Below are 19,316 nucleotides of genomic sequence, written 5' to 3'. Positions count from 1 at the left end.
CAAAGTCAAGAGCCTCCTTCATATCCCTTTCTAAATTCTTCCATTAGCTTGAAATCAGACAATGTCAAGTATCACACGTGGTTATGTAGGTGATGTGATCTCGAGGGTCCTGGGGATGGCATGGTCCCCAAATATCTCTTCTTCTGTCACCTGAGTCTCTAAAGCATCAAACCTTATGCAAGTGTTTATCTGCAGGTGCTTCCTAAAATATGCCAAAGCCCTGAGTGAAACGCTATTCATCTAAAACTTTGGTATGGGTAAGTTCACCTGGGCAGTTTCCCCTCCTAAGAGGACAAAGTAGAGGATGCATGCATAATAGGCACCTGGAAGGAACACTAAAAGGAAAGGAAAATGGAATAAAGTGGTACAAAGAGAAACTCCCCAAATTCATTTGACTTCCCCACAGAGCAGTGGCTACCCAGATTTGGTGCAAGGCATAAATTCAGATAAGACATAGACAGCAATGCGTCAGTTTTCTGATCACAAAGTTATCATCCCATTGACCTTGAGCTACTCTGGACCACACAGGCACAAGCTGTGATCCTATGCCCTAAGCTCAGTCCTTAATCACACTTTTCATTTAGAAGGTATCTCACTGAGCACCTAGCAAATGCCACTACGTTCCATGACTTAGAGCTATAGCAGGAAGCAAAACAGAGACCATTCCCTGTCCTCATGGACATACAGACCTCACTGTCAATAAGTACTTATGATATCTTGTCCAACTGTGTCACCACTGTGAACTTCCGGAACTCTCTTTGCTCGTAGTAGGTATTCCACAAATGTGTAGATTCAAATCAATGAATGTCCAAGAATAAGACAGAAAGTTCCCTGATTCAAGCTAAGCCCCTTACAGATACCAGTGAGTAACCTCATCATACAGGTTGGAAAGAACCATGTTAGTTTCTGTTTTGAATATATCACTTCACCAGTATTGGCCTCATTCTGCCAGCCTACTTCATGAGCTTACAGCACCTGAACATGCTACACTTATGGTATTCCACCTGCATGATCCAGAGCTGCCTCCTTACCTAGGATGGTGAGCTGCCTGACCACACAATGTCTTTTCTTGGTTTTCCTGTATTGAGCAGAGCAGACATAGTCTCCTTGATCCTGCAAGGATGCATTCTGGAACTCCATGATCAAAATATCATTTGTGCCATTGGACAACATGGTGGCATTCAGTCTCCAAAGAGCATTCAAGTTCTTGCAAACAGGTGCGAGCAGCTCTCCCCTGTGGCTTGATGGAGCTTGTGGGTCCAGCTTGTACCACGTAAGGTTCTCAAATGTACTTCTATCTGCCATGCACCTCAGAGACACACTTTCCTGCTCGGTTGGCTGTGTGGCAGGTTGCAAAGTAATTTCATGACCCGCTGAAATGTAAAGCCCACAGTTAGAGGATGGCAATTTCACATGGTTCAGGAAACGATCATCTTCTTTTTGCCTTCAGAGTGCTAAGAAGTAGAAAGAGAAATTCTAACAGCCCCAAATCATTCACTACAAGGAGACAGCCAAATTGAATGATTCAGATCCCCAAGCATATCATCTGAAAATATAAATTAATTGCCAGATATCTACCACATCTCTAATTTGAGATTAAAACAGAAAAATCCAAATCAGGGTCTTAATCATAAAGGAATTTTTTAAAAATCAATTTCTCATTAACATATAACACTCAATGGTATTAACACTATATTTATTACAGTGAATTAACCCAGAACCAAATATTTTACCCAATACAGTCAGGTAAAATTTATTCATAAAACTAAGACACATAGGTAAAATCAGCAACATTGGAAGGCATTGTTCCTATGTCATTCTGATTGCTTCCAGAAACCTCCACCTCATCAAGTCGACTGTTCAGCAAGCCGACTGACATTTATTGAACCTCAGCAAGCCACACATTGTGCTAGACTCAGAAGAACAGGACAGAGATAAGTATGACTCAGACCTTATCCATTCCCTCACCAGCAAAGGCACATGAACTGACTGCATGTAAGCCCAAGAGCTACATGAGCAGTTTTAATTCATGAACGAAATCATCAGTGATCGATCCAAGTCCTTTTCTTACATGCCCTGCCACTTGCATGAATGGCAAGGCCAGCAGAGAACTTCACAGCTTAGTATCCACTTGTCAGGGATCCAGTCAACCCTCCAGAGAAGAGTACTCACTGGTCACATGGAAGGGGATCACCCACTCTCTTCTCCCAGCTTTGTTGATGGCTTCACATTTGTACAAAGCTGACACATTTGCAGCTTGGATAACAAGAGTACTTACAGTCTGAAAAAAAAAAAAATCCCAGGCCATAAAAAGAAGCAGACTGTGTTTGGGTATTGGTACTCAGTCAAAATTAAAATCAAACAGTCCCCCAATTGCTATGCCCTGCCTACTCCATTCACACTACCACAGGGACCCCCTCACATTTACAGTTATAATTGAGCTGGTGTGTATCTCACATTGCATACAAGAAGTGCTTTGGAAATCGTGATTAACGATGTGATTTAATATAACATTATACACATTTTCTCATTCTCATGCTTGTAAAATTATAGTCACCTTACAACAAATGCACAGATTAAATGCATACATTTTTCATTTTTCTTCAATAGGCTACTGATAAGCTAACAGTACTGCTAAAAGTCAATGGTGTTTTCAAACTGACTCAAGTGCAAATATTTTATCATCTAGTATATTTGATTATTAATCTCTAGTATGCCTCACATATTACTGTGCTATCCTTCCATTAAAGACAAAAATACTGGGAAAGACATTCAAATGAAAGAACTTCACACTCACTTTGTTTTTTCCTTCAATTAGGGCATATTGATTTTTGTTAACTTCAACTTTATTTCCTCCCTGGTAATCTTCCACATTTCTCCATTCTTTACAAGTATATGAGTTTGTTGTCAAGACAGCTTGGCTTCAAGAGAGAAGATAACAGATCATGTTATGATTTAACTTTTTTTTTCTTTTTCAGTACTGGAGTTTAAACCCAGGGCCTACACATTGAGCCACTCTACCAGCCCCTTTTTGTGATGGGTTTTTTTTGAGATAGAATCTATCTGCCTGGGCTGGCTTCGAACTGCAATCCTCCTGATCTCTGCCTCCTGAGTAGCTAGGATTACAGGCGTGAGCCACCGGCACCCAGCTTAACTTTTCTTTAATTCAAATCAATAGTAAGGAAAGGATCAGACTTTGTTTGTTACATTCTTAGAAATAACTTCCAATGCTGCCTACCATTTTAGAAGACTTGGCGCCAATTAAAAATAGGTCTCAGCAATGAGGGAAAAGGTCCTAGGTAGATTCATTCAGGATACCGGAGGGAAGCAGTTATTTTGGGAACAAACCTCCATTCATAAATTGGATCGACAAGACAATTCAAGTTAATTTAGTTCAAAGGAAGGTAAGGAAACTTAGAAGCCACTGGGCTTCTTAAAGTAATTTCTTGGGAACTGTGGCCTTTGTGTGGGAAATGGCCAGCAGCTGAGGAAGAAGCTAGTAATGACCATTTCAAAAACAACAACAGGAAGTGGACTGCTTGGGGTGGTGGTGGGTTGGTGGTGGTTGTTGTTGTTTTCCCTAAGGATGTCTGGACTCGTGTTAGAACTTGATAAGCCAGGCCTGAGACTCTTGAGTGCTGGGCTAGGTTTATCACTGCCTCCCATCCATCAGCACTTCCTCTGAGAGATGGACCTCTAACTGATAAGGAGCAATGTGGTAGTCTCTAGCTGAGTGGTAAAAGAAGAAAACCCAAAGATTGGCAATTAGCAAACTAAGTGAATAGCTTGTCTCTGGAGAAGGACAGGCTAGGGCTAACCCAAGAAAAGAGAGCTAGAAGATGACACACTGGGATGCCCCAAGTAAAGACATCTGGTAAAACTGAAAACAGAAGAGGATTCCGAACAACACTTGAAACTAACTTTCTATGGCCTTTTTGGTTTAGAGTGGAGTTATGGTATAGCAAAATGGCAGCAGGACAAAAGAGCATGTGGGCTTCCTCACCTGGCCTTGTAGGAGCACTCTTTCTCTAGCTGCCAATACCAGTAGATGTGATGTGGAGGAGGGCTGGCATAGACCGTGCATGTCAGAGTTTGTGTGGTACCATACTGATAAGAATCCATGGGGGAAATCAGAGCTTTCTCGCCAATCTGGGGTGGCACTGGAAAGAGGAAACACAACTTCTGAATTGTCCATCATCCTTGTGGATTTCTGCAACCACAGCTGACTTTTGGAGAGATGAGTCCTAGTGGTACTCATAATAACAACAAGCTAACAGTAATTAAAAAAAATTTAAGCTGGGTGACTTTATGCAAGCCTCACACCCCTCCCCCTCCCCGCCTCAATCTTTCTGATCTGCATCACAGAGGTCATTCTCCCTGTCCTCCAACCTCACAAGAAAGGGGTGAAGCTACAGAACGAAAAGAGTTGGAACAACATAGTAAATACATTTATTGTATGCCAAGCATTGTTCTAAGTGGTTTATATGGATTAATCCATTTAATCCTCATAACCATTGTTACTGTCTCCCATTTTACACGTGAGAAAAATAAAACAGAAAAGTTAAAGGGCACCTAATATGTGGCATAACCTAGGACAACCCCAGATACTCTAACTTCTGAACCCAAGCACTACTTAACCACTGCATTGTAAAGGAAGGTGTGAGTCCTTACAGAATGCTCTCGCTCACTGTCTTCCTCTCCCTCTCTCTGTCTCCTCCTTTACTCCTTGCTCCCTCCTTCCTTTCCTCTTTCTTTCCTCCCTCTTTCCTTTCTCTCTTTTCTCTTTTGGTCCCAAAGTCATTAACACAAAACTACTACCTTACCACTGTCAACCTAAAGCCTTTCTCAGAAAGAGAGAGAGAGAAAAACTATGAATACCAAGGCTGATGGCCACACGGACATATTCTACAAAGATCTACATTCCTTTATACTTTCAAAACTCGACTTCTCCCTTGCTCTTATTTCATACAGCAGGGCAAACGCTAGGGTGAATTAGATGTTTGGTGGCTTTATGAATTGATGAAATGGGGTTACTCGCAGTCCGTTTTTCTGTCTTTGTTGCTTCATCATTTCCTTCTTCCATCCTACTTATTAGATTTCCATTTTCTTCCCCAACTCCTACACCCACGCTGCTTTTAAGCAACCCTTCCAGAACCTGTTATCTTTAAAAAACTCCCTGAAGAAAGAAATGAAGCCAAGCCCAGCAGACGTACAGAGGAGTATCAGGACATGTGGGGAACAGCTAAATGTCATAAGACAATATCTTGAAGTTTTAATGTCCCTGCCAGTAGGGAGCACAAAGAATTTAAACAGAGAAGCATTTTTCAAACTGTGTTTGTAGCAAGATATTAATGGATTTACTCAGAAGAAAAGGTTCTCTGATCAGATAAATTTGCTAAAACTCTGAATACTCTGTCTTTCCTGGAGAATGACAATATTCATTAGAGTAAAGGCCTTGAGAAGTCCTGCAATAAAGAAACTCCCTTGACCATGGAACTCTTCTTCCCCCATGCCAAATACTTATATCTTTCACTTTGGGAAAACAAGGTTCAACTGATCCTTAAATCAAAAATTACTGTCTTTCCTTTACAGATTCAGAGGCAGTTCCTAGACTCCAAGCAACACAACAGTGTCAACCTGCAAAGGCCTTCTGAGTTGGGATCTACCTAGGAATCCCTAGCTGTTGATACCACAACATCGAATTAAAGCTTCTCACACATGCAAGAAGAGTCTCCCACATCTGCATAGCAGGTGTGCAATTCCATGCAACAGAAGCAAAGGGATAGCACCCTAGGCTTGGCAACTAATCCAGCAGGCATTATTCCTGCCAGGTATTAGTCATCAAGTGCCATCTACTTTGTGACATTTGACCATCAAACAATTCATTTACAAGCCTTCTTAAGGAAACATGGCCACAACACTGCCCACATCTCATTTCAACTCCGCCTCCTTGCATCATTTTTTCGTTTTTATGAGTTGGTCCAGTCACTATGTGGGTGAGGCAGCAGGAGGCAAAGGAATGATAGCCTGGCAGATTAAGAAGACTTAATCATACTATTCTTAATAAATCTAGGGCAGAGGGGAAAAATGAATGGACTCACCATTCACAACCAGAGATACCACGTGGCTCTGCTTCTCCTTTGAGATGGGATTGGTAAGGATGATAGTGTAATTTCCTGTGTCTTTTTCACTCACTTCCATAATTGTCAGTACATGGCCCACTTTAATTGTGTAATTGGACTCAATAGGTCTTCCATTTTTATACCTAGGGGAAAATCCCAAGAATCAATGTAACCAAAGGACTTGTTCTCATGTGACAACGCTTTCTTTTTACTTGTCATAGTTACCATTTGATTTCTGGGGTCGGGTAGCTGAGGTACTTCACAGGGATTCTGACACGATCTCCCACTGTGGCTTCCACCAAAGATTCCATACTGCTATCAAAAGCAACAAAAGGTTTTTCTAGAAGAAAATAAAAGCAAGGACACTTGTAAATGTCAAGTTATCTTAAATGATTTTTTAGTTTAGTTTCAAATGAAAAGTCATAGACCATGGGGTTCTGAGTACTGCAGCTCTGAGAGACCCTGTACTATTTGTCTATAGGCCACATTCCAGCCTTTTTCTAGCCTTTGGGCTGGCATATCTGTCCCCAACATGTGCTCCCACAAGCCTAAAGCACTTCTAGCCAGCTTCCTCTAAGATCCTCTGGGATATGTGGTTGCTCCTTCCCACAATATCTTCCATACGCTGATGTGCCCAGTCCTCAGTCCTCAGACACCCTCTGCTTATTGCTACTCTCCTCTAGCTGCAGGAGTAAAGTTCTGTTTCTATACCTCCTAAGTTCCTCCAAATGGACATACACAACACTCTTCTAAAATCCCGTGCCCTCCTCAATCTTCTCTACCTCAGTCAACAACACCACCTAAAGCTCAAGTTGTTTTCTACAATTTTTCTCTGACTCCCCACAGCCAAAGAGTAAATCAGAAGGTCCTGCTGACCACCCCTTCAAAATACATTCAGACCTGATCACGCCTCACCACATCCACCTTGACTATCCTGCTCTGAATTGTTCAACATGTCTCCCCTGAATTCTTGCAATTAGCCTTCTAACTGGTCTCCCTTCTTCTGTCCTTACTTCTTTAAAGTAAACCATACAATCTACAGAGTGATTCTATAAAAACGTAAGCAAAAGCCCATATCTCTCTGACTCATTCTCGTACGTGAAATCCAAAATCTTTACCAAAGCTTATAAGAAGTGATCCATACAAATTACTTAACTGAGACATTTATGTGAATGAAAGAGAATGAGTGAAAAATTAAGGTGATTTGTCTAAAACCCCAAAGGAAGTAACTGAATTTGAGTTTCCCCAATTTACAAAGCTTGTGCTTATTCAAGTAGGCCTCTCAGCCTTACAATGTAATGAAATTTTCAAAACCACCTTAGATACTAACACTCTGCTTAATATAGTCTTAATTGCAATTGCAGAAACAGCTACAACTAATGTTTAGTAAGTACTGAGTATATTAAAGATAGAATGTTAACCTAAGTCCATGACTCCAAACCTATGCTCTTAAGCTCTAGGTCATGTGTCCTCCCTAGCAAGAGCTCAAAACTATCTTCTGAATGAACAAGGTGACCTAAGTTATTTACATCATGTCACTCATCTAGGAAGAGCATAGTTCCCAAGGAGACTATAGCTTACCGTGGACTTGGACAAATGTGCTGTTCTTCTTGGTCATCAGCCCACTGGACGCTACACAAGTGTACAACCCTTGGTCACTCCGGGTTACAGCATCTATAGTCAAGGTGCTCAAAAACTTCTTCATTACAGTCCCAGGTGGGGGCTTCAGGTCGCGATTTACAACTCTCTTATGCTGATGCTAAAAAAAAAAAAAAATGTTTACTGAACTTCTTTCCAGAGCCTGCCAGAACATCCAATCATTTCTAGATAACCACAAAAAATCAAGTCTTGTCCCTTGGTGAGCACTAATCTTAAAAATAGGAACTTTTATTTTAACCTCATGTAAACAGTAAATATATTTGGATTCAGGAAAAAGTAGAAACAACTGAGATAGGATTTTAAAAACTTCAGTGAGAATAAGGTAGATAAGGACTGCAGGAACACAAGCAAGTATGACCACTGTTTAAGGAGAAATGTGTCTCAAGCCATCTCTTAAAGAGAAATTCTCTTACAAGAAGAACAGATCAAGGGCTTTAGAGAACACTGAAATAACACAATATGAAAAGATGTAGTCACCTAGAGAAAACCAATATTCACAGCCCTACTGCAACACAGTGGGACAGAGAGGGCAGGTTACAGAGTGTTCTACAGTTCTTCTAAATGTGTACCTTTAAAATATATCAGAATCAGGTGTGTGTATGTGTAAAAGCCTTTATATTTTATCTGGCCAGAGACAGCCCTATCTCTTAAGCAAACTTTGTTGGGGCTTACTATCAAAGCATTTAGAGGTCTGGCTTTGAATTGTTAGTGTTACCTTCAAAGAAGGACATTCCCAGTTGAAGTCAAGCCCCACATTTAGCTCAGTTCTTGCTGTACAATTTAAGACAAGCTTCTCTCCAACAGATAGCTCAACTTTATGAGGGGGGCTCAGAACCACATCATAAATCCTGTACCCTAGAGAAAGTAAATTTTTTTTAAAAAAAAGAAGAAAGTTAGAGGAGAAAAAAAACCTATAACTTGGCACAATTTATTTTTTGAAAGTGATGTATTTGTGTCTGAGAACCACACCAATACTTGGTAGCTTTCAGGAACATGACTTACAAAGATTTACATTACCACTACCTTCAGGGTTCTCAAAGATGTTATAACCCAGTGAACAGAAAAGCCTAGGCCAACAGGGACAGATTTAGTAAACTGCTAAACTTTCCAGGCACAAAATTTAAAAGAACTAATGCCAAGCAATGCTCTGAATATTCGATTTTTCATTAAATGAGCACCTGTAATAGCATTCTTTTTCATCCTTGGTCTTGACAAGAAAGGAGAAAAACTCAATTGCACATTAGTTTATTTGATAAAGAGTAGATATAATGAATGGCTCACTGTTTAAGGAGAAATGTTTCTCAAGCCATCTCTTAAAGAGAAATTCTCTTACAAGGAAAACAGATCAAGGGCTTTAGAGAACACTGAAATATCACAATATGAAGATCTTCACCTTCTTCCTTCATCTCCAGGATCTTCTTGTGGAAAGCCACTACTCTGTGTTGCCTGGTATTAATGATACAGAAAGGAAATGCCCTCTTACCTACAACCACAACTATGTACATAATAGACTGGTAACTGCCATCATTGATTTTTGCTTCACAGAAGACCATGCCGGCATAGCTGATCATGTAACTGGGAATAGTAAAGCCTTTTTCACTATCCCAGAAAATTCTGTTTCCATCAGGAACAAACCTCTTCTCTGGGTATCTCTGGGTAATAAAAAGAAATATCAAATGCTTAATCCAATGCTATTCAAAAGTGAAAGCTATGGGTGATGATCACTAAAGGACTCATCTTATTTTTAACAATACAAGTTGGCTTTATTCATTGTCATTCTGACCCTTCCTAAAGGACTTTTACAATTCATTATGGGTATGATATTGGAAACAGGCTACCCATCTTCACATTAGCTCAAAATTATGCAAATTAGAGATGGTTGAAAAAGATGTTACTTACTGCACAAAGTGATACATTGAGGTTAGAAGTAGACCCACGACATGGAATCACCACGGTTTTGTTTTTGTTCTCAGTGATGTATACAACTCCGTGTTGGTCACTGACAGAAGCAATGAATGGTGATCTATAATCTAGAAGAAGAGTTAATTCCATCAATGAGCTACTGACAGAAAAGTCAGTCATTTTTCAGGTTCACAAACTCAAACCAAAGCAGTAAATGATTGGAATGGATGCCTTGCACGGGCAAAGGCATCCACAGGTTAGTCTGCAGGGCATTTGCTCCAACACAGTGTATGTGTGGGTGGGTGTGTGTGGGTGTGTGTGGGGGGGGGTATCAGAGAGAGAAAGAAACTTTGAAAGAAAACTCCCAGAATGAGACTGACTTCTTTCACAAGGAGCATCAGCAAGCAGAGTATATTTTTGTAAGTTCTACCTTTTTAACAGGATATTATAATTTTTTTGAAAATGAAGAAACATATTAACTTTAAATTTTAAAGTCAAGTCTATACAATAACCTGTGAGTTCTACAATGTTAAAAAATTATTTTCTCTGTCTTTGGGAAAATAATGTAAATGTCATGAAAACAAATTAAGATCTTTCAATTAAAAGAAAACAACTAACAATTTCTTAATTCAATTATCCAAAAAAATACATTATATGGAAAGACTGTAAAGCTTACAGATAAGAGTTTAAATAAAGTTGAAAGTAATGTTTAAAAGTCACTACATTAGTTTAATATTTGGAAGTTATTACTATCACCATTAACAAATATTTGAAAAGCCACAATGCCAAAGACTGAGACAAAAACGAGATTTAATGTCACTCTAACATTATTCATACAATGCAGGGAATCTACTCAATTCCTCAGAAAAAGAGATGGTGTGGTGTGGAGTCATGCTTGAAATCTCAGAGATAACATTTCATCTTGATTTTCCCAACACATCTGATCAAGCATATTCAGAGGTAAAAAAGTTAATTAAACCAAAGGTGAGAAAAGCAGCTAATTCCCTGCAGCAGCAAAAGTTTGATTTCCTTCCCAGCTGGAAAGCACAGAAAAGCAGCCAATCCAGCCCTCCACATTACCTTAGGAGCCCAGGGCCCACTTCCCAGCTCCATCCATTGCTGGAGAGAACAGGGTCAAAAGACTAAGGAATTAAGGTGGGGACCTGAAGGGACATTAAAGACCTGCCCATAGGGAATACTACATCCAATTTTTTTTTCCCATTGTTAAACTTCATGACCAAAATCTTGGATAGCTCAACTTAGAATACTAAGCTTAGATAGGAAGCAGAATTTAATGGTATATTCAAATAAATTATGCTAAGGACCATCATTTCTTAACACTGCCTACCTTTCATCTACATATTCGGAAGCTTTATATAACTTGTTTACAGAGAAAGCCTTTTGGAAGCTAAATTAACCCTTTACATAATACTAAAGTTATACAGTAAATCAATTCTACTTCAGTAGCCCTAAAAAGGGAAGTAAACAAAAGAAACCCAAACAACCACCCATCCTCTCAAAATAAAATATTTACTGTAACTCTTGAAATGAATTTTCACATGTCTTCAGGTTTCCTGACTTGGGGAGAAGGAAATAAGGAAATATTGTGGGAGAGGTTCATCTTGTAGTATTTCCAGACAGGCTGAAAGCAGGAAATCCTTGCAATCTTCTGAGACAGCCTCATCTCCCAAGACTGCCAGATCAAAAGGAGCCAGAAATTCTCCAAGATCTGAGCCTTGTCTCTTTCAAATCCCACAGAGGGGAGGAGGAGGGCATGGAATTCTATCTTGGATTGTGCTTGCCCTGAGCAAAAATCATTCTCATTGTGCAATGCAAGAGCAACATAGGTTATTTCGATGTGCTCTCCACTTTTCCATGACACTGAGCATATCATAACACAGAAACGTTAAGTAGAGATGTGCAAGTGTACTTCCAAAGCTGACAAAAATCCCTGTCATGTTGCTTCTGAAAAATGTCATTTTCACCTGTATCAAATGCCAAAGGATGTAAAGTTGCATAGAAGTGGGTTAATAAAATGTGTTTAAAAATTCTCCCTTGGCTTAAAAGCAAAATAAGATATGACACAAGCCTTACATTCCTCACAACTATAGAGCATATAGGTAGCTCACTGGTTAAGACAGGTTTGTCACAAGAAAAAGGGTTGGAAGATTTTAAAAACATAAAGAAAAGCACAATTCATATTATAAATACTGAATACATGTAGCATTATAATTTACATGATATGAATACTACATTGGTCCCCCTGGTTTCAACTCCAAATTGTAAATCCTATCAGATCACTCAAGCAAAGAAAAAAATGCTGTCCTCCCAGGATCCCTTTGAGGAAGTCTTTGCACACAAATACGCAAATGCTTTTTTATAAAACATAAGTAGGAATAGGAAAGATACGATATACAAAGTAACTCCAGAGTCCTTGGCTATTTCCCTATACATTCTTGTGAAAATCTCTCACCCTGTTGTAGATAACATATCTCACCACGGAAACCTCTCTATAATTCACTTCCCAATCTTCCTTGATTTCAAAGATTTCAGGTTTTTTCTCAAACTCCAGAAGGTTTTTATGAGTCTCCATAGCCAATGAGGATCACAGATTTATCATAGAAAAAAGATCAGGGCCGACTAATTGGGCAAGAGCAATGAGGCATCTCCAAACCTCAAAATCATCCAGCAGTGAGTCATATCTCAGAGGAAGCCTGGAGGGAGAATAATTTTGTATGTTCCATTTGGCAAACAGCCTTCTGAGCAAGCCCTTTGTTGGACTCAATTCCTCTTTGTACCTATTGTGTTTTATAACCAGTAAATGGACATGGGAAATGAAGTCTATTCCCTCACTCACCTTGAACATAGACATAAATGACAGCTGCCACGTCAGTGTCCCGGTAGAAGCACTTGTAGGCTCCAGTATCATTTCCAACCACTTTTGGAATTGTGAGTGTCTTACAGAAGACGCTGTCACTGCACTCAGTCACCTCCACCCTTTCCTCAGAACCGCTCTGAGTGTTGGGCCAAAGCCAGTCCAAGTCCCTCTGTCCCCTGAAAAATTAATTCCAGGAAGGTATTAAAGTGAACTGCATGCCATGAGGTTGCTTCTAAGACAACAGAAGGTCTGGTTCTCAAACTTATATAAACTCTTCACGCTCCTACCCCTGGTTGATATCAACAGATGACAAAAAGCCATAGAATCAGCATCAGAAGTCACCTACACAGTCCTGAGTTTTCTGTTAATTCACACATTCATTCCTTCAACAAATATTAAGCATCTATTATGCACCAAGCATTATCAAGAACTAATGATAGAGTAGCAAATGAATCAGGTAAAAATTGATGCCTTAAGTGCTGGGGGTGTAGCTCAGTGGTAAAACACCTATCATGCACAGGCCCTGGGTTCAACCTCCAGCACCAAAAGAGAGGAAAAAAATTCAATGTCTTTATGGAATCTCAGTGCAACTGGAGAAGGTATGAAATTAAAAAGTAAGTAAAGTTTATTGTATAAAAAGTGGCGATTTGGGGTTGGGGATTTAGCTCAGTGGAAGAGTGCTTGCCTGGCAAGTGCAAGGCCCTGAGTTCGGTCCCCAGCACCGGGAAAAAAAAAAAGGAAAAAATAGAAAAAAGAAAGAAAGAAAGAAAGAAAAAGTGGCGATTTGTGCTATGGGCAAAAGTATAAAAGATACAAAGATTTCTACTATGGAAGGAGGGGCTTGGTGAAGTTGGGCATATGGATATTGGTAGGAACAGTGTTCCTGGAAGGGAGAACCACAAAGACAAAGGCTAGGGTAGGTGCACAGTTGGAGTATTGGGGGACTAGCAAAGAAGCCAGAAAAGCCAAATCAAAGTGGGCAAGGGAGTAAGTCAGGAGGAGCTTAGGAAGCAAAGTGGTGGAACTAAAAGCCTGGCAGAACTTTGTAAGGAAACATTAAGACATGAATTACTTTTACTGTAGCTTCTTCTACAAGGCCCCAAAGATGATCAACACCAAGAAAACTGTAACACTATTGACCCATCCTTCAAAGAGCTTGAAATCTTCATGAAGTTGCAGCTGTAAGAGTAAAGTTACTTTGAACACATTTCATGGCTTGTTCAGAACCTAAGGAATATTTGTACAGTCTCAAAAGAGAGTATAAAATCTTTGTGATTTTAAACAACTCTGGTTTCTGTGGGTAAGAGGAAAACCTACTGGGAAATAATCTTGAACTAGCAAAACCAGAGAGACAGCTACTCTGGTTTTCAACAAGGGCTGAGAATTGGTGACCAGCATACCCTTCACACTCCACAGTCTAAAATAGATCTGTGTCATTCAGTTGGTCACTTGATATTCTTCAGGTATGAAGCAATGGCAATAAGCTTCCAGAGTTTTCTGGGGACCCCCAGCACAATTCCCAGAGGACAAAATTGCCTTGACCCATCACAGTCTCTGACAAAAACACACTGGTCCTTAGAAGTCTCTGGGTCTTTCATGAACGACCACCATGTTCAACTCCAAGGTTTTCTACCTATTCTTTCTTGCCTCCTGGATGGAAAGCAAAATTTAAAGACCTCTCTTGTCAAAGAGGTCCTGCTTTCCCAGTTATCAAAAATGAACAGCATGGCCGCTTTCTGGGAAAGGAAAAGAGCCATCCAGAACATTAGGCTAGAGCATGGTTTCATGATTGTAGAGGATATGCACTCAGTGATATTACTGGCTAAAAATTAAATTGCTACCACACTCAGAATTTCATCATGAAATAAAGTTCTTATGAAGGGCTAAAAAAGATACCCAAAAGACATTCTGAGTAAAATAAATATGGCTCAAAACTTCCTCAACTCTATTCTATAAGGGTATGCCTCAGTTTCATTTATTTATTTAATATTTACTATCTATTATATGCTAGGTGTTGTGCTGTGTGTGTGTGTGTGCACATAAGTGTATATGGTGTGTACACATTGAAAGAGTAGTAGAAAAATATCAGCAAAATAGTATGCAATTTTTGAGACAAAACCTTTCTCACTGATTGGTTATCACATGAGTTCTTAGAAACCTCACTACTTATAAACAGTTACTACAACACTCTTATAATCCTTCTGTAATGGAAATCATTTTTCCCTGAATAAACAATGAGTTCTTTAACACAGGAAATCTGAATCTAAAATGAATCCTTACCTGCAAGTAATTTGAAGAGTTGTATTAGCCATAATTGTAAGTATGTCTTTTTGTATGCTGAGCCAGGGTGGATGGAGGGAATCACTAGGCAAACCTAGAAACAAATTAAATAAGTTCAAGTTAGACCCAGTAGGAAACACCTTCCATAAATGCATACTACAATCTTTAAAAGGCCTCTTCAGCAATTCATTGTATAAAACTGGGATTTACTTTTCTCCATTCCCAGTAAAAGTTCACAAACTGTGTCATAACAGGAAGAATGGGCAGATGGTCAGAAACCAACACAACAGTTCTGCAATTCATGGCGCTAGGGTGGAGTTCCTGTTTTCCTGCATTGCCAACTTCAAGGTCTTACAAAAGGATATGGGACATTGAATCCAAGTGAACCTTCACCTGATGATCTCAGTCCCTTGGGAAAGGACCGAGTGACATTTCTTATAAAACATAGGATGTACACATCTGACTAAATTGCTGATTAATGAATACTGCTTAGAGAGATTTCTATATAGCTCATCTATGTTCCCTGAAGAGGGGGAGAGTAACTATGACCTTGTCCCATTGTCCTTTATCAATTTTCTAGTGCATTTCCTCTGGTAACTGAGCTGCAAAGGTAGAAACAATGGCTCATAAAGACAGTACATTAAAATGTGGGGGAAAGAATTGAGGAAGAGAAAACGTTTCCCAATTTCATGCATACATGCATATTAACATGCTTTTCCTCAGAGAGCAGTACTAAAAATAGTATATTGCTAATCAACTACAATCGGGAAGTTTCAACATATTAATCAAACTCTGAGCTCATACTGACACCAAGCTTGGAACACAAGAAACCTGTCTTTACCTAAAGGCTTAAAAGGCAGAAAAATACCATGGAATATATTCTTCACCCTGGGTCAGTTCACAGAAAGATAGCTGAGTTATCTGTCAACTAAACTGAGAGCTACCAGGTATTGAAAAAGTATGACAGAAAGAAAAGCTGTCCATCCATTATCCTAGGGGCCTCAACAGCTATCAAGAGCTGGCCTAAAAAGTAATTGACCAGCCAGAAGTGGTAATGCATCCCTGTAATCCTAGTTCTCAGGAGATTGAGGCAGGAAGATAGAGAGTTCAAGGCCAGCCTAGGCTACATAGTGAGAACCTACCTCAAAAGAATAAATAATAACCAAGTGATTGATGCTGGGCAAGCACCCAAACTTTCTACTGCACATCAATTAAGAACAAATGATTTCCTAGCCTAAGCTGGCATATACACTGTTAGGCAAATAAGTGAATTTGAATGAATACAAGCAAATATGAGGCCGTATGAATAAAGAAGAGTATAAGCAAATAACCAGGGCAAGTATCCAGTGCACTGAATCTGTGTCTCCCAAGGTGAACGACTGCAAGCACACCAGCCACTGATTGCACATATTCTCATACATCACACAGATATGCAAATATGGTGCTTACATAACTGTAGATGCACTGATCAATTGCACAGTTTTAAAAGCCCTGGAAATTACATTGCATCAATAGATCTCAGACACTAAATGACATTGGTAGTGACTTGTGTTTGGCCAGTGGTTCTTAAACTTTAATGTTGTAGACAGCTACTTGTCTATAACACTTTTCAACATGAAGGAATTTTTCCCCAACATAAGCAAACAACAAAGCAAAAATGTTTAAAAGCAGGCAAGTCTTCCAAAAGTGGAATCCCACTTTGTCTAAGAAGAGTTCATTTGAATGAACAGACTTGAAACTTGACTGAGAAACATAACAATGAAAATAGTAACTTAATACAATTTGTGCAATTATGCAAATAAGAAAGAAACCATTAGTTGGGTGTATTTATGTAAGGAAAAATGATAGTAAAATGACTACCTGTTCAATAAGCTATGTCCACCTTGCCACCAACATAGGAGACTTTTCTTTTTTCTTTCTTTTTTTCCTTCTTTCTTTTTTTTTCAGTGAGGGGATCAAACTCAGGGCCTCATGGATGCTAAGCAAGGGCTCTACCACGGAGCTACACCTACAGCCTGGAAGAGACTTTTCTAAAGTCTCTCATAAAGTATTGTCACACATCATCTCACACTCTAGACACTTTAGCTATGGAAGCTTTTTAAAGATACATTCTCCATTCATAGGAAGCCAAGACAACACCACAGTATTGTAAAAACATGTCTACAACAAAAATCTATTCAATAAGGCTACCAATGATTTGAGACCAACATTAAAGTTTGTTTTTTTGCTCCATTAAGCTTCATTCGTTTTCATTGGCAAGTTTGAGTCCCATGCTTCAGAAAGTTCTAAATAAAATGACTGTAAGAGGTACATATGCTATGACTCAATAAAAAGCCTTTTTATGTTCAAATCTCATAACCAACATTAATTAATTTGTGCACTGTTACCCTTCCAACTCAAAGACGAGAAGGAAAAACAACAGTGGCTCTGTCTCTAGAATTTGATGGCACCAATTACAGCCCAATCCAATTAAGCAAGTCACACACTCCAAAAGGGCAACCTCACCATTATATTCAGACAGCCGGATTACCGTTACACTGCTTCACTACCAAACACTCAGGCTTAGAAGCAACTCACTTCTTTGTGGAATACAGAACAACTGCATGTTCCAGACTTTCATTCTCTTCCAGAGAGGGGGAGTGGGAGGTCTTGTCAGGGACAAATGAGTGTCCCTGATGGAGCTGACCCTGATGAACCAAGTCATTATTAAGAAAATTCAATAACTGCAGACAGATGATCTTGGTACTGTATGTGAGTGTCAGTGTCTTTTAAGACACGTGATTCTTTTCTTTTGATACAAGGAATGTTTTCGTGGAATTGACTTTTTCCCCCTTCTCACCCTTCAAAGAATGGAACTCTGGAAATCAGCAAACTGTAGCTTACAGACAAGAAATGAGAAGGGGAGGGAGAGGGAGAAGGGAGGATGGGGAGAGAGAGAGAGAAGAACAGAGAATCAGGGAAGGAAGAGAGGAGTGGGGGAGAAGAAAAGGAAGAGAAAGAGGAGAGTAGAGAAACTATGCTTTTGCATTAACAGCATGTGTGTTCCTAATCTTGAAAGACAGGGAAATTTTTGGTTGACAAAGGAAAGTAACATTAGAGTTAGATAGCAAGCCCGCAGAGGTATATGGAGCTTGAATTTTTGACTATGCATTCACCCCAGAGCCAAAACATGTCAAGTTTTGAAAAATGTTAAGTTGTTTTGGACAGAATGTTGATAGTTACTTGGAGAAGCTGTCACTGAATTGAACACTATCTCCAAAGTTCCCCCTCTTTTCTCTATGAGGAGAGCGGTGTCCTGCACCAAGGAAGGAAAGCAGGGATCCCCCTCCAGCCAGATCCTACCTCTCAGAGTAGGCGTGCGGTTGTGTGGGAGCTAAAAAGAAGCCTCAAGCTGTTCCCCACTCCCATCCCGCAGGCCCAGAGCGCAGCGCACGATGCGGTCCAGGAGACCAGGCTGCGCTCCTTCAAGGTTGCCGTCCCCGCGCAGGAGTAGGATGTGGTGCGCAGACACACAACGTTCCACAGCCTGTTCTTGCCTGCGGGAGCATCTCCTGCCCGCTAGCCCAGGGCGCCGTCCCACTCCCGCCTGCCCAGAGCCCGAGGCCGTGGGGGCTCCGCAGGACACGCTCCAGCTGAGATCTCAAAACAACTGGGCTGGAGCTCAGGAGACCACCAACTCGCTGAATAGTCTGGGATCGGTCTCTGAGCCTCAGTTTCTCCATTCGTAAGTGAAAGAACACAAAGTCTCTTCCAACTCTCCGAGTTCCGAGTTAGATCCTCCCGCACCCCGCCCCCACGCCCTCGCCGCCCGCACCCGACCTCTCCTCCTTGCTCCCACTAACTGCACTCCTTACCCACAGAGGCGGCCCGGGTCTCCACGCAGAGCCACACAGCAATAGCCAGCAGCGCCTTGCTCTCCATCCTGCACCTCGCGCTGGGCACAGTGCCCAGAACTCGGGCGCAGGCTCTTTCTCTCCGCGCCTGTCCCGCAAAGAAAACGCGGACGTGGAATGCGCACCGCAGCGCAGGTTTCCAGGGCGCGCAGAGCGAAGGCGCCCTGGGCTCGGGACGCGGCTGCAGGGGCGTCTATGGGTGCGGGTAGGAGAGTTTGTCGTGGCTGAGGGGCAGGAACTGGGCTTTCTGTACTACGCAAGTAGTGTCCCGTGCAGGCAGAGGAAACGCAGCAGCTACACACGGACTGCTCTCCCACGGTCCGGGACTCAGTGCCGGGTGCGAGCACGGGCCAAACTCTAGAGCGCGGGGGCGTGGCCATATGGGCGGGGGCGGGGTTTCCCTGCGAGCAGCCACGCCCCTCCCGGGTAGCCGGCCGAGATCCTCTACTTCCCACGCCCACTACATCTCGGAATCTCCCCACCTGCCGGCAGCTGTGCCAGACCGCGAGTCGTACCGGGAGAGTGTACCGGCGCAGCGCTGAGTTCCTGGTGGAAAAAAAATGTAGCCCGTAACGGTCTCTG

General features: G+C 41.0%; 1 protein-coding gene across 4 annotated transcripts in view; it reads right to left on the bottom strand.

Annotated features, from left to right (window-relative positions):
* Positions 1-19,064, bottom strand: part of Kdr (kinase insert domain receptor) — a 43,821-nt gene extending 24,757 nt beyond the window's left edge. For 3 of the 4 annotated variants that reach the window (XM_020183418.2, XM_074042220.1, XM_074042221.1), the window contains exons 1-13: positions 18,696-19,064; positions 14,842-14,935; positions 12,541-12,737; positions 9,681-9,811; positions 9,265-9,433; positions 8,497-8,636; positions 7,704-7,881; positions 6,348-6,462; positions 6,102-6,265; positions 4,004-4,160; positions 2,798-2,921; positions 2,173-2,281; positions 1,032-1,373 (exon numbers count right to left, since the gene is read on the bottom strand). In XM_020183418.2, the coding sequence (XP_020039007.1) occupies positions 1,032-1,373; positions 2,173-2,281; positions 2,798-2,921; positions 4,004-4,160; positions 6,102-6,265; positions 6,348-6,462; positions 7,704-7,881; positions 8,497-8,636; positions 9,265-9,433; positions 9,681-9,811; positions 12,541-12,737; positions 14,842-14,935; positions 18,696-18,762 (1,987 nt within the window). In that variant the 5' untranslated portion in view covers positions 18,763-19,064. Of the gene's footprint in view, positions 1-1,031; positions 1,374-2,172; positions 2,282-2,797; positions 2,922-4,003; positions 4,161-6,101; positions 6,266-6,347; positions 6,463-7,703; positions 7,882-8,496; positions 8,637-9,264; positions 9,434-9,680; positions 9,812-12,540; positions 12,738-14,841; positions 14,936-18,183; positions 18,203-18,695 lie in introns of those variants that run through there. The other variant, XM_074042219.1, reaches the window with a different exon arrangement.
* Between the last annotated feature and the right edge of the window lie 252 nt (positions 19,065-19,316).

Source organism: Castor canadensis, chromosome 9, assembly GCF_047511655.1.
Source record: "Castor canadensis chromosome 9, mCasCan1.hap1v2, whole genome shotgun sequence".
NCBI classification, from domain to species: Eukaryota; Metazoa; Chordata; class Mammalia; order Rodentia; family Castoridae; genus Castor; species Castor canadensis.
This window is presented reverse-complemented; position numbering and strand designations above follow the sequence as displayed.